This window comes from Somniosus microcephalus, chromosome 12 (genome assembly GCF_052327205.1).
Source record: "Somniosus microcephalus isolate GS21.2 chromosome 12, FLI_Smic_1.0, whole genome shotgun sequence".
Taxonomy (NCBI): Eukaryota; Metazoa; Chordata; class Chondrichthyes; order Squaliformes; family Somniosidae; genus Somniosus; species Somniosus microcephalus.
In genome coordinates, this window is record NC_140998.1 from 120,048,854 (window position 1) to 120,072,023 (window position 23,170).

General features: G+C 41.1%; 1 protein-coding gene across 3 annotated transcripts in view; it reads left to right on the forward strand.

Annotated features, from left to right (window-relative positions):
- The window catches only part of spred1 (sprouty related EVH1 domain containing 1), a 118,799-nt gene extending 101,185 nt beyond the window's left edge, over positions 1-17,614 (forward strand). For 2 of the 3 annotated variants that reach the window (XM_086003473.1, XM_086003475.1), the window contains exons 4-6: positions 2,538-2,590; positions 11,975-12,136; positions 12,798-17,614. In XM_086003473.1, the coding sequence (XP_085859599.1) occupies positions 2,538-2,590; positions 11,975-12,136; positions 12,798-13,457 (875 nt within the window). In that variant the 3' untranslated portion in view covers positions 13,458-17,614. The remainder of the gene's footprint in view (positions 1-2,537; positions 2,591-11,974; positions 12,137-12,797) is intronic. The other variant, XM_086003474.1, reaches the window with a different exon arrangement.
- Positions 17,615-23,170: the final 5,556 nt, after the last annotated feature.

A 23,170-nucleotide genomic window follows, 5' to 3' on the forward strand; every position in this document is an offset into this window, starting at 1 on the left:
GCAGGCCAGGCAGCATCCGTGGAGAGAGAAACAGAGTTAACATTTCAGGTCTGGGACCCTTCATCAGAACTGGAAAAAGCTGGAGATGTAACAGATATTAAGCAGGTGCAGAGACGGGGGGGGGGGGCGTGGTTTAGGAAGGAATTGAAGGAACATCCTGTACTTTTGGAAGAGGCAGGAAAGAGAAAATGTTGCAAATGGGAGTGGCAAAAATCATACAGCATGAAAAATGGGGGCAGGGATTATTATCTGAAATTGTTGAACTCGATGTTGCCTAATCGAAAGATGAGGTGCTGTTCCTCGAGCTTATGTTGAGCTTCATTGGAACAATGTAATAGGCCGAGGACAGAGAGATCAGAGTGGGAGTGACGCGGAGAATTAAGTGACAGGCGACCAGAAGCTCAGGGTCACCCTTACGGACTGAACGGAGGTGTTCCGCAAAGTGGTCGCCCAATCTGCGTTTGGTCTCCCCAATGTAGAGGAGACTGCATCGTGAGCAGCGAATACAGTATATTAAATTGCAAGAAGTACAAGTAAATTGCTGTTTCACCTGGAAGGGGTGTTTGGGGCCCTGGACAGTGGGAAGGGAGGAGGTAAAAGGGCATGTGTTGCATCTCCTGCGCTTGCACAGGAAGGTGCCAGGTGAAGGAGAAGGGCTGTTTGGGGTGATTGAGGAGTGGACCAGGGTGTCGCGGAGGGAGCGGTCCCTTCGGAATGCTGAAAGGGGAGGTGAGGGGAAGATGTGCTTGGTGGTGGGATAACGTTGGAGGTGGCGGAAATGACGGAGGATGATGCGTTGAATGTGGAGGCTGGTGGGGTGAAAGGTGAGGACAAGGTGAACCCTATCGTGGTTCTGGGAGGGAGGGGAAGGGGTGAGAGCAGAAGTGCGGGAAATGGAACCGACACGGCCAAGGGCCGTGTCAACCACAGTAGAGGGGAATCCTCGGTTGAGGAAAAAGGAAGACATTGTGGCGGTACCACTGGTTGTCCCTTACATTGAGACACATAATTCCCTTTAACTTACCTTACTGTATGTTTAACTTCCCTTTTGGGGCTGTTGCCCGTTTAACTTCCCTTTTGGGGCTGTTGCCCTTTTAACTTACCTGTTGGGGCCATTGCCCCTTTAAGACGCGCCCTAGCGCGCTGACGTCACGTCACGTACAACGTGATGTGCGTGCGCTGGCACAGCCCAGCCTAGCGTCTTCGGCCTCAACGGCCAGCCGACGGGAGCGACGCGATCTTCCGCTCCCGCGGCAAGCACCGGCACAGCCCGGCCTAGCGTCTTCGGCCTCAACGGCCAGCGACGCAACGACGCGCATCACGTGACGCCCTAAGCGCGGGAAACGCGAACAACGTGATGACGTCACAACACAAACGCGATGATGCCATCACGCTCCCCACAGGACTGCGAACTCAGTCCTCGTGGAGTCCCCGCTGGGACAAGACCTACACCACGGTGCTCCTACAGTCAGCCATCTTACCTGCTATCTTACCTGATGTAATTAGCCTGTTCCTGTAAATAAACAACTTATTTATAGTTCGTCGAAGTCAAACTCTCTTATTTAGTGGCGATCTACACGAACCGCTACAACATGTCTGAAGCACTGGTGTGGAAGGTGGCATCGTCGGAACAGACGCGGCGGAGACGGAGAAACTGGGACATGGAATAGAGTCCTTACAGGAAGCGGTGTGGGAGGAAGTGTAGTCCAGGAACAAGGCACAAGTCAGGAGTGTGATGGAATAATCTCCACTTGCCTTGATGAGTGCAGCTCCAACAACACTCAAGAAGATCCACACCATCCAGGGCAAAGCAGCCTGCTTGATTGGCTTGATCCACCACCTTAAGCATTCACTCCCTGCACCACCAGCGCACCGTGCTACAGTGTGTACCATCCACAACTGCAGCAACTCGCCAGCAGCACCTCCCAAACCTGTGACCTCTGCCACCCAGAAGGATATGGGCAGCAGGTGCATGGGAACACCATTACCTGCAAGTTCCCCTCCAAGTCACACACCTCCTGACTTGGAAGTATATCACCGATCCTTCATCGTTGCTGGGTCAAAAATCCTGGAACTCCCTCCCTAACAGCACTGTGGGAGTACCTTCACCACACGGACTGCAGCGGGTCAAGAAGGCGGCTCACCACCACCTTCTCAGGCAATTAGGGATGGGCAATAAGTGCTGGCCTTGCCTGCGACACCCACAACTCGAACAAATTTAAAAAAAAGACCATAAAAGCAGATGGTATGGGTTTTGTGAGCAGTAGTTTTTGCTGATAGTTTCATTTTATATTTCACTAAAGGAAGTGTCAGAAACCTAAATACCAGTAGCCTCTTACATAGCAGTTATTGTGAACTTTATCCATAACCATTTGCTGTTTTATTAGCTATTTTTATCCCAACTGCCAATAATTATTTTAGGCAGAGTTGAATGGATATAATTGAGATTTTTTTTATTGTAAATTTCAAACTTTAAAGAGTGACTACTGATGGTGAAGTAAGTTGGAGTCTGATAACATTAATGTTTTATTTGTCAGCAGATTGCCAAGAACCTTTCAGTGAGGCAGCAGTTCCTGATGATGGCTTTCAAGTAAGTAGTACAAAGAAATGCGTAAATTGATTTAATTAAGCCCATCTCTATCAAAGCTTTCCAAAGCAGGAATGCAGAGCTGTTTGATCTGCTCTGTAATAGCAGTGAAAAGCTAACATATTGCTATGGAACTTGAGGAAGAACACATTATTTTGGTGGATTAAATATGAATATTTCAGAATTAAATAATGACGAAGTAGATTTGGATGTTCTTTTTGCTCAGTCATTGAAAGTTTTTAATGCCATTTAAAGTTTAAAAAAAATACAATTAAATGCTTCACACCATTTCTTTTTTTTAAATCTACCACAAGTGCTCTGTGGTAGAAAATGACATTACTTTTAATTGGATATAGTAAAGGAATAATGGATACGTACATGAGAGTAATGCTGTATTCCGATACAGGATTTCCGAAGTTCAACATGAGAGCACGATATTTGACTCTATTGGTTTATATACAATTTGTTGTAGCACTTTTTTGGGCTTTGACCTTGATCAGTGATTGCAAAAGGGTTGCAATTTTTACTCCGTGGTTTAATGAGGCTGATTACTACAAACATCAGGTGCTTGTTAATGTGTACATTGTTTTTGTCTGAATTTATTCTGGAAAGCACTTGTGGGAATCTATTTTTAGAAGCTTCAGTAGGCTTAAAAGCCTATTCAAAAAATTACATTTATCTCCTTTATAGCTAATATGCCAGAAATTTTACATAGATTAAAGAGAAACTTGACTTTAGGGAAGCACTTCACCAAAATGTTCCTATTTAATACTGAAAAACAGTAGACTTATCAGAATGAAAGCCAATCTTCTTACTTGTCGAGAGGAGTAAGAGGTTGGGTTTCCCTCCCGGCTGGGATGCTCCTGACGTTATCAACTTCGTAGAAAACTACGGGGACCACAACTTCAGAGGGGTCTGGGAGTCAAACAAAGGTTGTGGAATCCTGGGAAATCATGCCATCAGCAGGGGATGCAGACTATTCAAGTGCTGGCATCGATTTCTGGGTGCCTGTAGAATTATGCCCCAGCAAGAGTTGGTGCACTCGGGAGAAGAAAAGATTGGCAAAAAAATTAAGCTGCACTATACTAAATGTGGTAAAAATAAAATTACCATACACTTCAAGCTGGAGTAGAGTTGAAGAAATCCCCTATGGATGAAATAAGTCTGTGGATCTTAGTAGACAAAATCTGCCTATTTATGTATGCCAAGAAAGAAAGTACTATAGCTTTCAATCTGTGTGTCAAGCTATTGATTCACATGTGGCTTACATCCATGACTTCTTTCTGATGGTTCGTATTCTAATATTAAAAAGAGATTCTTTGAAAATATAGCAAATTACATGCATTAAGTACCCTACCTAGATGATTATTAGTGTTAGTTACTTTGTTCTTCCCTTCAGATTTAAAAAGATAATTGCTGCACAGAGTTCATAGGTTTATTCTAGAAGGTAATTGAGATTTCCAGTTCAGAATACTAACCAAAAATAAGCTTTGTAGGCAGGTGTATTGGCACAGCTGACTGCCAGCAATCTTTTGTGATAGGTTGAGGCTAAAATGGAAGTTCTAAGATTTCTGGCTGTAGGCATAGGAAAGATGAGTAATACATTGGGCAAAATATCAGTCTAAAATTGTCAACTTTGTTCTTTTGCCCCAGGCAACATTTTGACTAACTCCTTTGTCGGTGCGAGGCTGTCCAGCATTGCACCAAAGTTTTGAAAGACCTATGATTTACTAGCACAGTCTGAAGTGGTTTTGCTTTAGGCACGCAGGATGTATGTTTTAATGGGTTGCACAGCAGACAAAGGTAATCTCTACTTCTGAGGGCATATCATCTACTGTTAAAATTGTTGCATTAAGAAGGAAAGGGTGATTTTAAAATCCCATATGCAGTACTTAACCAGTGTAACTTTCTAAATACTTAACTTTCTTTTCACTTTTTTTAACTGATTTTATTAGTCAGTGAGCTTCATCATGATTAGAAAGATTACAATCAAAGTATTTAATTGACTAGAATACAAAGAAAATAGCCTGTTATCTGCCATTGTCCAGTAATGGATAAGGTACTGAAAGTGCTAATACAACAAAGGAGTGGTTTAATTTTATACATTCCTTTTGATAAAAGCCCAGAATGTAGATGAAATGGAGGGAAGATGCTGCAGGTACTTAAGAGGTAGGAGGTAGGAATTGCATATAACCATAGTGGGGGGACTGTTGGCAGGGTTTTGGAGCAGGGATCATGGAGTGTGGGAGTATGAGAGAGAGAGAGAGATTTGGGGGAGGGGGAGGTTGTGGGATGTCAGTGCACTGAGATTAACTGTCTTGGTATTTGGACTTCGGAGAATAAGGTAAGGTAAGAGCAGCAGATGGGTGTTGGGGTATGTATGGCAGCACTGAGGAGAATCCTGTGGGGTGGGCGGTGGATCCTAGAATGTGAGTACTAGGTCCAGCATTAGTGCGATGCTGGATTTAGGATGTGGCTGCTTTGAAGGAAGGAATTGCTTAGTTTCATGTATTGAGACAGGATTTGTGGGGTGTCGCTGACCATTGAATTGAAAGGGTGGGTCAGCATTAGGGAGGGAAGTCATGGGTACTTGGCTTCAGGAGGTAAAAGCACTGAGGGGCGTTAGGCTAGGGGAAGATATGGGTGCTCGGGGAAAGGATAGGGTCCAGTTGCAACAGAGTAGGGGTAGGGATTTCTTCAAAAGGTTACCCAAACAGCAACTTGGAGAATCCTGTATTTTAATTGTTTGCCCAAATCATTGCTGGGAAAACCCCTTCAATGTCTTCTCTATCCTTTCTTGAGGACTGATGTTAAGGCTCAGGATCTGGATGAAGGTGGGGGGGGGGGGAAAGAATATGGAGGAAACCCCTTTCAACTAATCCCCTTATGACCAAACCCCAAGCTGGCTTTGAGATCTGGTGTTGTGAATTGGGGACAGGTCATTGGGTTTGGCACAATTTGGTGAAATAAGCTACCTGCTGCAGCTGAAATGTGGAGAGATGGAAAGCCAATAAAACAGTTTTGAAATTTAAGCTAGTTTGCATTTGATCACTGGTTCCTATAAGGTTAAGATTTCAGATTTTCTTTTTGATGTTGGTCTTTTTGTGATCTCCCTTTTCAAGTGTACTTGGCTATGAGGGATTTTAAACTTCACCACCATGAGATACAACGTTCGGTTTTCTGATCATTTCTGATATTGATCTGCGTGCTGTTACCACCCGTCTGATCAATTTATGCACCTGATTTTGTGGATTCAGCCTCACTTCAAGCTCTTAAACCCTTGGATCCTTTTTATGTTAAAATATACTAGGAAGTTTAAACGATGACTTAACCAACTTGTCAGTTGATGTTTTATTAGATAAGCAAACTGTATTTTTCTTTGAAATAGGACATTGCAAACTGTTCCTAATAATCTGACAGACTATTGACTAAACATTTGTATTTTGTTAAATACTTAACTTGGATGTGGGACAGCTTAGTGTCGACTCACTAATCAATCTGCTAATGTTGAAGTAACATGATTCTTTACATTGCACAAAATAACTAACCTTGTTTCATAGCAAGTAATATATAAGAATCCAGAGACTTGAGGGAAGTGTACTCCACTAATCTTTCCTGTTACTAAATCGTGTCAAGAGCTAAAATAAAAGCAGAACATATTTTTGGAAGTTGTTAATGATTTTCTTCTTGAACTTAAGTCTGCAGAAAGGGGAAAGGGAAGAAGGTCTGATACTTTGAAGAAGGGGGACTGGGTCTGGATCCCATTTTCCTTGCAGCTGTTTTCTGTCCAACTTTTTGCAGCTGGAGTCGATTTTATTACTTTACCCATCATCCATCCGAACCATTTTAGTACTTTGAAGGAAAAAAAATCATAGGAAACATCTCTTAGCAACCACAGGACAGTAATTACTATAACAGCAGCTGGGAGAAAACCAGATTTCCGTTTTACATAAAAGCTGCCATGGGTTGCGTTTTAACAGACAGAACTAGCCAACCTTTGTCAGAGCAGAGTAATATAGTCACAGAATGTGGGTGGTGGTTGCAGTTTTTAATCACTCAGCTGCTTTTTAAAAATGTCCATATTGCAGCCTGCTAGGCATAAACTGTGATTATGCATTGTGCAATTCCAGTTTGCGAGATGTAAAGAGATTGAGAATTTGGAAAATTGTGCTTAATTTGATAAACAACAGGAAATGGGCCCCTTGCTGAGGTAGTGACATGATATAAAAATGCGTGTTTAAAAATGTTTCCAAGAAAATGGATAGGAATGAGTGTTATAATATACTGAATACTAGTTAACCAGGTTGTAAACGTCTGTGTAGTTTGAACTATTTCATCAGTTAATCAATATTGTACAAAGCAATCAAAGCTGAGCTTCTTGCATAGTAAGGCCACAGGCCAAGTCATTAAGGCACTACAGTCGTTTCCTGAGGATTTTGTCTCCTGTAGTTTCTGTCTCGATATTTGTTGCTATTCTAATTCTATCGTGTATATGTTGATTGAAGGTTTAAGACATTAAAGAAAGAAAAGTAAGTTTTGAATGTGGACTCTAAATTTTAACTTAAATCTGCCTAGGTTATGATGCAACAGTTGCATACAATACATGGAATGATGTACATCGTTGCAGCCTTTAATGAGGGGCCTCGTTGATGTGTCTTTTGTTAGTTGAAAGCATTTATCAGTTCTCAGCCAAGGTGACTGGGATTGGGGGGTGGGGGAAGAAGGGAGAATTGAAATTGGCAAATTTTCATGCTGATTTGAATTTTAATAAAGGTTGATAGAAGGATAAATTGAGCTTTATCTCATCATGTGCTTGGTTCTTTTTGTAAATGGGAAATTATGGCAAATTAGATTATTCCTGAGCTGGATTTTATTTCTAATACTTTTGTAATGCTAGATTGAGCATTTTTTTTCTCTGTAATAAGCCAGCAGTCTGGAATTAGCCTTAAAGTTGTTGAAGTGTTCATCAACTATTCAGTGGGAGGATCTGTGTGTACAGTTGGTCTCAAACATTGTATGTAATTGTAAGAAGATAGCTCCTTGCAGTACTTGAGGGTCCAGTTGTTTCAGTCCATTCACACGGTGCGGAGCTTAGCTGGAGCAGATGCACGAGAGCCTCGTGCTTCCACATCAGAGGGGGAGGTGTTGCCTCAGGATAATAACTGTGATTGATAGCTTGGTGGACTGAGCCCCTATCCCGCCAACTTCAAGCCCGCCCTCTCAAACATGCAGCAGCAATTCATTGTTTGTTTTAAAAGTCTAAACCAGATTAGCTCTGAAAAGAAAAGCCAAATACTGCGGATGCTGGAAACCTAAAATAAAAACAGAAAATTCTAGAAACACTCAGCAGGTCAGGCAGCATCTGTGAAGAGAAACAGAGTTAACGTTTCGGGTCGATAACCTATCATCAGAACTAGCTTTGAAAAATGTAGCTAGTGAAGTGAGCACCTGTTTAGAGAGCTGTAAATTGCATCTTTTATTTTTCTGAACAAGTGTAGAAAAATTCTCACTGTGAAAACTACTGTAAATTAGACCAGTATGATTTATTTTTTCGGAGCTCAACCTGCTTTGAAGGTGCTTTTTGTTCCACTTTCCTTTGCGAGAAGAATTCATATAGTGGCACATGGTACATTTCAATAGCTGACCTACAACTTGCATTTATAATAGTGCCTTTGACATAGTAAAACATCCCATGGCGCTTCATCAAACAAATTTTGACATTGAATCACAAGGAGATACTGGGACAGGCTTGGTCAAAGAGGTAGGTTTTAAGGAGGAGATGGGGGCGGAGAGGTTTAGGGAGGGAATTCCAGAGCTTCGGGTTGAGGCCGCTGAAGGCACTGCCGCCAATGATGATGCAGCGATGCAAATTGGGGATGCGCAAGAGGCCAGAATTGGAGGAGCGCAGCAATCTCTGAGGGTTATGGGGCTAGAGGAGGTTACACAGATAGGGAGGGGCGAGGCCATGGGGGGGGATTTGAAAACAAAGATGAGCATTTTAAAGTAGAGGCATTGCTGGATCGTGAGCCAATGTAGGTCAGTGAGGACAGAGATAATGGGTGAACAGGACTTGGTGCGAGTTAGAATACAGGCAGCAGAGTTTCGGATGAGCTCAAGTTTATGGAGGATGCAACGTGGGAGGCCGGCCAGGAGAACATTGGAATAGACGAGTCTAGCGGTAATAAAGGCATGGATGAGCTGAGGAGGGGTGGAGTCGGGTGATGTTATGGAAGTGGAAGTAGGCGATTGAGAGGATATGGGGTCGGAAGCTCAGGTCAGAGTCAAATCGGATGCCAAGGTTATGAACGGTCTGGTTCAGCCTCAGACGGGACAGGGCTAGAGTTGATGGCTAGGGAACAGAGTGTGTTGGGGACCAAAGATAATGGTTTCAGGCTTCCGAATATTTAGTTGGAGGAAATTTCTGCTCATCCAATACTGAATGTCGGACAAGCAGCGTGACAAATCAGAGGCAGTGGAGGGGTCGAGAGGTGGTGGTGAGGTAGAGCTGGGTGTCGTCGGTGTACATGTGGAACCTAACTGGGCAGTATGTAGATGAGAAATGGGAGGGGGCCAAGGATCGATCCTTGTGGGGCTCCGGGGTAATAGTGCAGGAGTGGGAAGAGAAGCATTTGCAGGTGATTCTCTGGCTACGACTGGATAGAAAGGAATGGAACCAGGCGAAGGCAGGCCCAGCCAGCTGGACAATGGAGAAGAGGCATTGGAGGAGAATGGTGTGGTCAACTGTGTCAGAGGCTTCAGACAGGTCGAGAAGGACGATGATGGGATAGTTTACCACGGTCACAGTCGCATGGGGTGTCATTTATGACTGAGGGCTGTTTCAGTGCTATGGCCGGGGCTGAAACCTGATTGGAGGGCTTCAAACATGGAGTTGCGGGAAAGATGGGCATGGATTTGGGAGGCAACGTGTGCAAGGACTTTGGAGAGGGAAGGGAGGTTGGAGATAGGGTGGTACTTTGCAAGGACTAAGGGGGTCAAGGGTGTTGTTTTTGATGGGATGATGGCAGATTTGAATGGGAGGGGGACAGTTCATGAGGAGCAAGGGTTCACTGTTGCAATGCCTGGGTCATTCTATTATTTATCTAGATATTGTGCAGTAAAGGGTGCACTCTGGATCATAGGGGCATGAGGTCTGCCTGCAGGAGTAACTGTTGACACTGATCCAGAGAAAATATGTAGTGCAAAAAAACTAAAGATTGAGAAATGTGCATGCATTGCCAAACTAGCAACTTAAAAACCCAAGTTGCTGTAAATTTCTCAAACCTGCTTATAGAGATCTTGGAAACTAATACACAGTAGAAAAATCACACTTACACCAATACCCTTTGCTGTTGTCTCGATACACTTCTTATTTGCACTCGATTCATCATCTCAATTGTTCCCACCGCAATCACCACAAGGAACCTCTAATCCTAGTGTTAATTAACTCAAAATCTGTTGTTCTTACAAACTTAAAATCTATAATTATACTCTAGTGTTTTGCACAGTTCAAATTGGCGTAGCATAAAAACTTCACATGCACACTTCACATGCACACCATAATATACTAGTGAAATGCTTGCAAGACTGATGTATGAACCCATGCATGTTCAAGCTTTGACCATCTCTAATGTAAAGCAGAACTAAATCCCAGTGGTTGAGGTGCTCATTTTGCATTACTGACATCTTGTATTTAATAATGATTGATAAACTTTCTTAGCTGTTTGCTATTCTATTTATTGAATATTTGCACTCTGTTCATATTCATTTGTTAGACCAATCTTTATTCCTTAATATAGCCCACCTGTGTTACCAAGATTTTCTGAGAATTATGGGGAATTAGCCAGTGAAGAATCTAGTCCAAAACCTATTCCAGTGGTGGTCTTCTCATTTGGGATTAGCTACACAAAGGAGCTGAGTATGAAAACAAAATTGCTACCTGAGTGACTTAAATCAGCAAGCCAGGGTGCTTGGCACTTCTAATTTCCCAGCCAAGATCAGGAACTAGCCATGTGAGCTACTTGAACAAATCCTGCTAATTCCACTATAGTTGAGCAATGTTGACTGTGCTTCATACTTTGCAGTTAATAAGGTATAAATGCAGATTGAGCTGTGTACACTAAATTAGAAGTATTAAAATTTTGAATATAGACAGAAGATTGACACCCTAAACATACAAGTATTGTATAACAGAGCTAACCAGATTCCAGGAATGCTGCTGTTCTGTACCTCTCTTCTGGCACATGTGCAGTATGATTTCTAGCACCCCATCCGTATACCCGGCTACCCACCTACAAAGTACTAGGTGTGGACGTGGCTAAATGAGCATGTCTCGTTTCCACCATGCCTACCAAACAACCCTTTTAATCTGTTCCAGGTGATTTTCTACCCACTAATGGGCAAGATCTAAATGAGGGGCTCAATCATGCGGGAACCTGCCCACAGTATTTTAATTTGGCTTACCCTGGAAAGATAACGTGGGGTCAGCATGCAGAACAATCGGGTGATTGCTTATAGCACACCACCTGACTGACGGGCGCAATATGAAAATTGGCCATAATGTGAAAATTGGCCTCCACAACTCCAAAGCTTTGGGGTGCGGGGGTGAAGAAAGATGATGGGGAGGTGTATGGCAAGGGTTCCTACTCCCAGCCCATATCCAATAAACCAGCTGGGAGTGCATGCATGTGCTTATTTGGGAACAGGATCAGCCTGTGAGAACAGCTGTTGTAATGGTCCACACCGTCTCCAATAGTCTGCCAACAGATGTTGTACTAGCTCGCGTGTGCAGAATGGCCACTTAGGCGATATGACACAGGACTTCCTGTCAAACAGTACCTCAATGTAAGTTGTCCCCATCAGCCATAGAAATGTAGATAAAATCAGCGGGAAAATAAACTGCAAACAACAAACTGTGTAAATCATTGACTTTTGAGAGTTACCTTAAATCTCTAATACAGTTAAAATGATTATTGTAGCCTTTTAAAATCGTCCAAAATGACGACATCAGAGCAATGAAGTTCACTAATTCTTCCCTCACATTCTCTATTCAACTTTTACTCAAAGTTTACAAGCAATTATTTAGGTTGGTTACAAAAGAAAATGAAAAATGGTTATACCATAGCTTTGTGCTAAAATTTAAGTTTCATGATGTCATTGTTTAATGCAAACAATATAAAATGTACATGCTTTGTTCAAGGTAGAATTATATAGGATTTTTAATGTGTTTATGTAGTTGGGATGTTTGTAGGTATTGATAGGATGACCTCTGGTGGTCAGTGTGAAAATGTACCATATTAAGGTTGCAATTTGAAGTCACTGATTCACCAAAGACTCTACTTGTTTTGAAAGGCAAGCAGAGTAATGAAGGATTTTTATTTTTTATTTCAGCCTCCGCAAGAAAATGATACTAATTCTTTGATAAGAAAAGAGAGAATTTCACGACATGACACTGTAGTGACCAATGAACCTTGCAGAAGCTGCTATGTTAGAACCCCTCCATTTGAGGAATTCAGTTCTCGAAGATTGTACTTTCCTGCTCAGCAGAATCAGGTAACTTTTCACTGGTATTTTTTTTTCAAAAGGAAGGTAAATTGCAATGCATGAAACCATTTTATGGAGATGAAAATGGACAATGTATTTTGGGGTATTTCATTTTTGCATAATTAAATTCTGAATATTGAAATATTTCATTCATAATTGGGCATTTTTTATCAGAATAAAGCAGTTGTTATTTCCTGAAGAACTGACCCATGTCGTAACAAAAAGTGCAGGACCTGTACATTGAACAACACGCCACAAATAAAAATCTTGGTGAGCTTGTGCTCTAAGGTGCATCTTTATCAAACACTATTTGTTCAGGTTCTCAGTGTATTATAGTGAGGATCCATGACAGTAAATTTTCTCAAACTTTATTTTAATTTCAGAATCTTGAAACCTGAAACCTTAAAAGTGGCCTTGCGTTCGGTGGGGGGGGGGGGTGCAAGCGAGAAATCTGGAGTTGAATTCCTTTTATACTCCTGCAAATAAAGTACCTCGGCCAGTAACTGAGATCACCATGCTTGCGCAAAGGAGCTGTTAAATTAGTTCTATGAGATCAGCTGGATAAGATATTCTAAACATTGGTTTCCATTAAAAAAAAATGATCTTGAAGTTGTATAATTCAACTACACGGTTTTGATTTCCTCTAATAAGAACTTTAAATCTCTTTCAGATCATGTTGAAATCAACTAGGCATGTCAGTTTTCAGGATGAAGATGAAGTAGTGAGGATAAATCCTCGAAAGGATATATTGATTAGGGGCTATGAAGACTACAGACATCCCATTGTACGAAAAAATGAATTGGAAACTGAAGTAGACTCTTATGTGTGTTTCAAACCCGAATCTAAAAAACACGATTATGTCTATCCTTCTGTGGAAGGGATTGAATCTGATCTCGTTAAAGATTCAAAAGGTTCTATTTTATTCAAAGCACAGCCATCCCCTTCACTAAAATCCAAAAAATCCAAGCGAAGGAAAGAGGATGGAGAACGCTCTCGTTGTATATACTGTCGAGACATGTTTAATCATGAGGAGAACCGGAGAGGCCAGTGTCAGGATGCTCCAGACCCCATCAAGAGATGCATTTATCAAGTGAGCTGCATGCTGTGTGCTGAGAGTATGCTCTACCACTGCATGTCGGACTCTGAGGGAGATTTCTCTGATCCATGCTCGTGTGACACTAGTGATGACAAGTTCTGTTTGCGATGGCTAGCACTTATAGCCTTGTCTGTCATTGCACCATGTATGTGCTGCTACCTTCCTCTGAGAGCGTGCCACCACTGTGGTGAGATGTGTGGATGTTGTGGAGGGAAGCACAAAGCAGCTGGATGATGTGACCAGTCAGGAGCCAAACTGTGCTTAATAGTTCCTCTCCAGGCAGCATCAACCCTGGGTCTTGAGGGTTTTGGCCCACTGGTATTTAAAGCCAACACCAATTGCAGAGCTGTGCAAGTTTCCAAGGCTTGAGGAGAAGAAGTGGTGTGTTTTAAATGATCGTGACACTTCACAAGGCCACCATGTCTAATACTTTGCATGGCACAGCCTAACTTGAGAAGGTTTTGTGAAGCAGAGAGTTCTTTGTGTTTTGGCTGTTCAGTGAATACTGTATGTGATTATGCAGAAGGGATTCATTTTGCAGTTTTGTACATTGAGTTGGCTATGGGGTCTGGTTTCTCACATGATGAGACTCAAGTATTAGACTAAAAGCATTAGGTAACTGTTTGATATTTGTTCAGAGAGATTTCAACCTGTTTTAGGCTTTGGTTCTAACTTACTATGTGCATTTACAGAATCACTTATCTGGCAGTGCAGGTGAATTTACTGTCTATGAATAATTAAAAATTATTTAATACATGTAAAGTGTCAAACTCTATAACTAAATTCGAGATATGGCTTGTACTTTCTCAATAAAACCATTTATCCTTTCAGTTCTTCTATGTCAAGAAACAAAACATTTTGACATATAATGGACCCATAGATACATCTTTTATTTTAATTCATTGTAATATGCATGCTTACTATTCACACATGATTTTGCTTCAGTTTGAACAATTTTTTTCATCTTCCTCCCTGAAGCTTAAAAGTTAGTGACTGATTTTTTTTTTATTGTGGTGATCAAGCACATTCTGATTTTTTTTGTGTGTGTGTGAACCTAATTGCAAGCTAGTGGCATATTTTGATTTTTAGATATCTTAAAAACACTTCTAATATTTTTGCTCAACCAGCAAGTTTTCTGTAAGTGGTCCAAGAATATCAAATGACTTATTGCATTGACATAACTGGGAATCGTGTGTTATTAAAAATCTAAAGGTTGGCGTATAGTCAATTATGTATTTCAGACCTATCTTTGTCTCAGCAACCTACCAGAAACAGTGAAGATGCAATTATGGAAAAATCCAGGTTTAATTTGTAAATTAAGTATACTCTAGAATGTTTTATGCAATGATAATACTAAGCTATGCTAGTTTAATTTTGTTCTGGGATTATTAAATGAATGCTTTTAGTTAGTTAAAACAACCACGAGGTGCTACATTTCGCTGGACAATTTTGCAGAAGGGCATATCCATATTTTCAGTCTGGAGTGGGTCATGTAAATGGACATTATGTGTATCTAATAGTACATAGGTATGCATAGACAAGATAAATGTTGGACTTTAAAATTCACAATGGTGGCGGGGGGCGGGGGGTGGGGGTTGGTGCTCATTGGGTGTGCACTTCAGACTTGCAGGACCCATGCCTAAACTATACACACTGGAGATGAAGACACATTTTGAGCCTGAATGGATTAAATTCTTGAACTCAAAATAGAACCATCTATTTTGTAACTTTAAAAAAAATTATAATTAGTCGGGGATATTCTTTGCTTTGTGCTGAGCCTATGGTTGTAACTAGTCAAACAATATGCAGAATAAACCTAAATATTTAAATTAATTCATCTGTGTACAAGGGTACATTTGATTTTTATACATTTTCTATGCACACCTTTGTACCCTATGTACATGTCTGTGACTGGAGGGGTAAATCGAGCTCTTGTGGTTGTGCCAGGGCCATCTTCGTCCTAAGATTTAATGCTTCTAAATTTTATCATATTTATTCGCAAGAAAATTGCATTTAAAATTTAGGACTTTGGTAAAGTTGGTTGCCCAGGTTCTAATTTTTAAATATGTAAATAAATAACCCCATTTGTAAGATACTCATTAGAATGCATTGATATTTATCAGCTGTGAGTAGATGGAATGAACTGACAGCATTCTGTACATAAGCCGACTTTGAGTATTATTTCACATTGAAAAGTAGAGGCTAAAGATATGAGATTAATTTTTAAAAAGAGCTTGTTTCTAGTTTTGTACTTAATAGCAGAATGGCTTCACTAGGGAAATTGTGTGGTGATGGGGGCAGTTCTGTTTCATTTTGCTGTTTGAGTATTTAACGGTTGTGTGTAAATCTTCATTATAGGATTCCATCCACATGCTTAGGAACTTTGATTTCATCAGTATTCTGCACATTGGGGAACTCCAATAAATTTTAAATTGCGCTTAGAGTGCTCACACATTATCTGCGATTCCCTGCTTATCTTGCTGTATTTGTAGTTCTACTTGCAAATTTTCATTGTCCAAGTTTTGGCAAACTGTTTTCCACAGTTCAGTTAAATAGCTCTTAATTTACCTGATCCTTTTTGTCAGGACTGCAAGCTATCTGAGGAAAAAGGTCTGATTTGTCCTGTTCTGCCAACTGCAACCATTGTCATCCACTATAGACAAGCGCAACTAAAGTTGAAGAAACTTTTCAGTTTTGGCATCAGAACCTCTGACTGAAAATTCAGTATGCGTGCTGTCTTGAAGATAAGATTGCTATCGGATGCTGATATGATCCAGTACATAATCTTCTGAGAGGAAGCTCTCAATTCTTGGGATTTCAGAGGATTCAGCAGGCTTCCACATTTCATCCACTATGGTGCTTCATGTGGACATCTGGGCCCAGTCTCATTCTATGCAGGAATTCCTGAAGATCTTAAGTATTTAAAGGTTTTGTGTTTTCCTGCCTTCTGGGGTCTGGTCAAGAACATGTGGTGTAAATCAGCTCGTCCATCTGCCTTTTCACAGTAAATGGATAGTATGAAGTACCTAGATCTGACTGAAACCTTTTCACTTTCCCATATGTTGAGCTGATAGTCATAATCTAGATTACAGATTGAATAGTGAATTGAAGCCAGATTCTTCTGCAAGACCGATCTTCCTAGCTACCAGATTATAGATATGATGATGAATTGCCAACTGCCACATTGTAGTAAACCTTAACCTCACAGTTTCTGACCCTTTTGCTTTTGGATTGATGTTCCTCTGCTTGTGATCGAGTGAGCATTTTTTGTAGTACACTTTCTTTGTAAAAGTGAGCTGTTGCGCAAATCTGGTAGATTTTTACATGCAAACCAATTGCAATTGTGTTTGGATTTTAAGTTCAATCAAAATTTGCCTTTCTTCTCCCTTTTGTACCCTTCCCCATGTGCAGATGGGATCAGAGTTTGTAACTATTCTTGTGAAGACCCTTAATGTAAAAAGAAAGTTACAGTACTATCCTAGTGGGAACTATTTCCTACTCCATTTGGAAATAGAATTTTACTTGTCTGTAGACTGTTAAACATTAAGTAACTTTTAATGTAAACTTAAGCTGCTTTTATTTTTGATTTTTTTTTCCTTTGGGTGGGGGAGGGGGTCTGACAGTGCTTGTATTGTGGAATGTAAGAAGTTGTGACTACCCCCAAGAGAAGAACTTGCTGGCTGTAGCAAAGTGTTTTGTTTGTTGTAATAGGTACACTTTGACCTTGGAATGATGAGGCACTACTAACTAGTATGGTACATCTAGCCATGTACTGTCATTTATATGCAATGTCTGCTTTATGGATTTAAACGGCCTAAAAGGTATGCTAATAACTCTAATTATAAAGGAATTGACCCCTCTCAGTACTGATGGTGCATTTATGCACTGAAAATTGTCATGTTATTTTGTTCTACTTCCAATTACTTTTTTTTTAAATGGCTATGCTTTTTAGAATTTGAGACGTTATCTAATAGAGAACATTAAGCTACAGAATGCTTAGTACCTAGAGGGTTTTTATTATTTTTCTAAATACTGCCTATTGTTTGCTTAGTGCCACTTGCTTGATACCCAGCCAACTTCCAAAAAGTGCCTCGCTTGTACATTTTAAAAACTCCATTTAAATCTAACTGCTATTGTACTTGTTACATTTTGTTTTTAGGTATTTTTATCTTTGTGTTGAAAAGATACCAAGTATGTGATGTACAATTTAGTTTAACTCCTGCCATAGGTGTAATTTCTTAAGTGTATGAGGGTGTAGCTTCTTAATTTCTTGAATATATATAATGTAAATATGCATATATAAGTTTGTAACTGATTTTGTTACATCATACACTTGTAATTTGACATATCAAATAACTATCATAATAAAACAGTAAGTTTTAATTTCTTTATATTCTGTCAGTTGTAATATTCCCTCATACCAGAGTGCTGACACCATGTACAACGTATGTTTGACACATTTTAAAGAAGGGTGTTCAACAACAGCCTTGCAATTTAAAACTAGGCAGAGCTAAAATAATTATTGCACCTTATCCCAGGTTTATAGTACAGTATTGAGATTAACAGCCAGCATGAGAATAATAGAGTAATGTTAAACTGAATATAGTTAACCAAGGTCACAACATTTTGCAGGTGAATGGTTGAGATTTTTCATTACTTGCAAGCGAACAATGACGGCTCTAAGGGGCAATCAAGCTATGACGAACTAAAACTGATCGAGATTCCCTCCATACCATAGAGAAACTTACCAAAAAAATGCTAGTGATCAAAGAATGGGAATGGCCCCAAGAGTTACTGGAACCTTCCTTGGAGGGAACAAAAATATAGTCCATTCTAATTTCAGTACCAACTGCTGCTGGACCAACACTTCCCATTGAAATTTGGAGAATCCTGCAATTAAATACTGTTGACAATATTGCAGAAATGGAGACCATATTCTTTGGAACTTATCTCATTGTAGCTAGAAAAAGTACATAGAATTTAACAGCACAGAAACAGGCTATTCGGCCAAACGGGTCTATGCTGGTGTTTTATGCTCCACATGAGCCTCCTCCCACCTTGCCTCTGTCGGGTGTTTTTGCGTGCCTAGTGTTTTATGACTCTCCCGTGCCACAAAAACTCCCCAGTTTGGGTTGTTTCCCTTGGACGGCAGGAGCTTATGCCAATAGTCCCTTCCCAGCCCGTCGATTAGCGGGTAATCCCAGAGAGAGAGAGACCAAGGCCAGATAGGTCTTCTCCTATGCCCGATGCGCAGCGTCCCCAGCGGGATTACTGTGTAACCCGGCCGTGACCAGATGCCACCCGGTTGGTCTTCCGAATTATGCCGCGAACCACAAGCCCTACAACCCCCAAGTTCGGACCCAAGGAGTTACTATGGATAGATTATAAATGATTCAGACAAAACAAAACGGTTCAGGTTGGTCAAAGATCGATTCCTTTTATTACACTCTCAAAACGACAATCCCTACTCCTCTCGCTTACGGCGGAACAAGTAGGTGACTGTGGACACTAGCTTATAACTTTAGACTAAAATACCCACCCTGTTGGTTACGCCGAACCAACCCCTTCCCAGAATCTAAGTCTAGATAATGGAAAAGAAACCTAACTAAATCCCTCTCCTGGTTTGGTCAGAACCCACACTTGGAAGCCTCCTCACATACACACATGCTAGCCTGTGTCTTGGACACTTGCAGTTCCTCAGCAGCCAAACACGCGGGCGGTCCTGGGGATTTCTAGAGGTGTATGCTGAACATAATTACCAGCCCTTGTCGTTGATTCACGCGGTCCTGGCTCCGTTCGACTCCAGAGACAAAACCGTGCCTAACAGAGGCATGCGATGAGGCCTAGAGAGTTATGTTCAGGCGGTACGATGAGGCACTCACTTCGGGCGTTCCTGGAGAGTTGACGGACACGTGGTTACACGGAGAACCCTGTTACAGATGGTAGAGAAAAGCAAGCCAGCATCCCCAAAGTTCAGCATGTTTATACTCCATATAATACACACAACTTGCTGGGCGATTCCTGGTTACCATGGTTGCAGAGATGCTAGTTGGTTTACCTGGTGATGTCTCTGTCTTGGATTGGTCAGCTTGAAGAAAACAATGGTAGGCCATTACTGTAGATGAGCAGTTCTCCAAGTGCTAACTGTTTAAGTTCTTGACTGCTCCTTCATTGAGTCTGGAGGTGTTACTTTTGGCCTGCAAACCTCATTGCCCATCCAGACATCCTGGCTCCATGGACAGAAGGTGGTTTTCCCCAAATCTCAAGTTCGAATATGAAAAGACTCCTGCCTTTCATGACGTCAGCATTGAGATAGGTCCCATGGTGACCCAAAAAACAGACAGATCCTGCTTTCTTCACAGAAGCCAACAGGAAGTCCCTTTTAAAGTCCAAACTCCATTTTTAAAATGCAGCCCAAGTGCGTCTCCATTTTAAAAGGGTACATATCCATTTTAAAAGTCCAAAAATCCTTGAGGCACGTGCACCCACTGATGTTGGCGCCGGCCAAACCCTACACCTCATCTCACCCTATCAATATATCCTTCTATTCCTTTCTCCCTCGTGTTTATCTAGCTTCCCCTTAAATGCATCAATGCTGTTCGCCTTAACTGCTCTGTGTAATAGCGAGTTCCACATTCTCACCAGAGTAAAGAAATTTTTCCTGAATTCCTTATTGGATTTATTAGTGACTACCTTATATTTATGGCCCCTAATTTTGGATCCCCCCCACAAGTGGAAACATCTTCTCTACATCTACCCTATCAACACCCCTTCATAATTTTAAAGACCTCTATCAGGGGTCTAGAGAAAAGAACCCCAGCCTGTTCAGTCTTTCCTGATAGTTGAACATAAATCTCTGGCTGGGCTGTTCTCCGTATCATCAAGATCTAGGTAGCTTGTATTGGCAATTGTATATTGAGCCAGTTAACCAAAATGCATCTCAACACGGAGGAAGATTTATTGGGCATCTTTCCCCAGTGACTTGAACTGTAGTGCCAGCAAACAGTAGGTTCTGATCAATTACAATCCTACTGATAGCTTTGATTCTTCTAACCACAACAGCCCAGTAGGGATGGAAAAAGATAAGTGCAAAAATATGGACAAGGTCACTATTGTTCCACACATCCATGAGGTGTGGATAAATTCCAACAATATAATTTACTGAAGTTTGTTAAAGTATTTAATTAGCAATTATGGTCATGCAGAACAAAGCAGATTTGTGTTGCTCATCAATTATGTTTGTGTGGGGAAAAGGCAGGGACAGGGTACTGAATTTGGATGATCAGCCATGATCACATTGGAATGGCGGAGCAGGCTCGAAGGGCCGAATGGCCTACTCCTGCTCCTATCTTCTATGTTTCTATGTGGGAAGTAGGAAAAATTGGAATTAAAGCACATTATTGCAGCAGTGTGGAGGGAATTTTGTTTTGCATCTGGCTATGCTCTGCTTGGCCATGGGGATGCTCAGTGTTGAATGGTACATTTATTTGTCATTCCATATCCTCAGCATTGGCATCCTTCACTCTTAGGTTGAATTTTAATGGGGAAGACGGGTTGGGAGGGGGGCGCCGAAGCGTTAGGGTAGGGATCCTGGATCCAGAAGGTAAGTGTAAAGGCACTTAACTCCTGGATCCAGCAGTCCTCGCCATGCATTAGCTGGGAGGTTTTACAAGGCCTGCAAAACCCTACCAGCTAAAGTTAAAATCAAAATGTAGGTTAAAGCAGAGGCTTCCAGCCTCATTATAATAAATAGATGATCCGCCTCCTGGCAGCGGATTAGCTGTCTGTCCCCGTCCCACCTCCGTTAAAACCTGAAGTGGGTAGGTTCAGGTTGGGATTCAGATTTTTAACACTTCAACTTCCCACACGCCCCCAAATCACCTGTGTTTTAGATTAAAATCCGCCCCCCCCCCCCCCCCCGCCCAATTCCAAATTCATCCATTAAATTTCATGGTAACAACTTGGTGAGGGAAGTTTCACCCTTGCCATACCAAAGAAAATTGGGCCATCGGTGACTTGTTGAATGTCCACCTTTGGCCTAAAGTGATGGACTAGAGATAATCTAAAAATGACCATCTTCCAAGTTGATTTGAGATTTATAGAAGCAAATTAATCCTCTCTCAAGCATTAATTGTTTGACATTGTACATGAAATCCAAAAACTGTGAACAACTGGTCCAAGAAAAATGTTGAGCTTGTTCAAGAGGCAATTTGAATAACAACCCAAGCAAGATATAGAAAAAGGTGCCCCTTTGCACCTCTGGTGGAGTCCAAGTTTGAAAATGCAGCACTGCCAAAATGAGGTAAATACATATTTACCATCTGTTCTTGGCAGATAGTGGACATTTTCAAGCAACTAACTTTTTCCCCCTAAAAGCCATGTCCCCAAAAAGTACACTCCTTTTCATTGAGATTTCCCAAGTATAAATCGTCCTTTGGTAAGTGATACCCTAGTTGTTTACTGGTTGGTGACATCTACAGTTTTATAACGTGAGGGAAATATGTGCATATCTAGAATTATGTTTGATTTGGCTGAGTCTGCTCTGAATTTTAGGTATAAATGAGCTTCAAGAAGGTATATCCAATGAAACTGCTGTAGCTGGTGCTTTTGTACAATGTCAAACCATTAATTTGTAGCCTGCAAGGTTTGTGTATATTTTTAGGATAGGTCAAAGAGCCAGCTCTGCAAACTAGAGGAGATTGAGGAAAAACTAGTTTAAAAACCGTAGTATCCAAAGTAAAAAATAAAAACAAAATGCTGGAAATGACTCGGCAAGTCAGGCAGTATCTGTGGAGAAAGAAATAAGAGTTAATGTTTCAGGTCGATAACCTATCCGAAGTATATCCGCCCACAAAATACTCCGTCATCCCCCTCATGCCCATGGTGGTAGTTTTAAAATTCCAAGCAAGGTAAAGCATATAGTAATATCTTCCTTCTGATGGGATCTATTGATGTTTCGTTCTGAGTCAGTGCTTTGGCTACTCTGTTCCTCATTCTTCTCGTTTTCCTCATGTATTGTGCTAATGATCACTCATTGATTACTTCAGGAGTTGTGGCATTATTGATGTTTTGAAGGAGCGAGTTCTTGGAACATCTTCATATTGAACAAGTTTCTCAGTATAATGAATGGCTGAGTAGGTTTAAATGTTTCTGAACCCAACAATATCCAAGATGGGTTCTCCTTCTGGAAATGTTAGATATTGGGATCTCTACTGCCATGATTAAATCAATACTGGTTTGAAACATTTCTAAGCTGTATGGCATTGCTTCCCTTCCCAAGTATTGGTTTAGGACACAATCTTTCATCCAATCTTTAGACTTTTTCAAAACGCCAGCCACATAGATAAGCATATCCATATAGGTGTGAGGCTCCATTATGGTGGCAGCTCTTGTAATCTACCCTCTTGTGATAGCATTAAAACTCTTGCACTAGCTATGGGTGTGGTGCTGGTACAGAGGAGTCTTGAGAAGTTGCAGTGATGATTTTGTCCCTCATAGAAATGTGTGTAGCGCTCCCTATTTTAGAGAACTGGCTGGTGTCTGAATGTGGTTGTCATAAAGACTTAATTACCATCTCCTACAAAGAGGCATGGTTACTCATTATTGTTTGGATGCATCATGGCCAGCACCTGTGGTTACTGATGCATCAGTGATTTTAAACTAACCTTTTCTGGACTAAAGGCTAAACATAGGAAATTAGTTGTGGAACAGTGCAGCTTCTCCTACTGATATGGGTGAATATAGTGAGCTTGCTGGCCATTTCATGTCTTGCAGTGCTTTTAATTCTGCAAATACTTACTCACTGCTGTGACATCAAAGAAAATGTCAATACGCCAAAGAAAATGTCAATACTAATGTAAACTTGATTGATGTGTGCCTTGGAACCAATTTCATTCCTCATGCTACTTTGCTAGATTTCTTGCCGTGCTGCTTGGCTTCGCCCATAA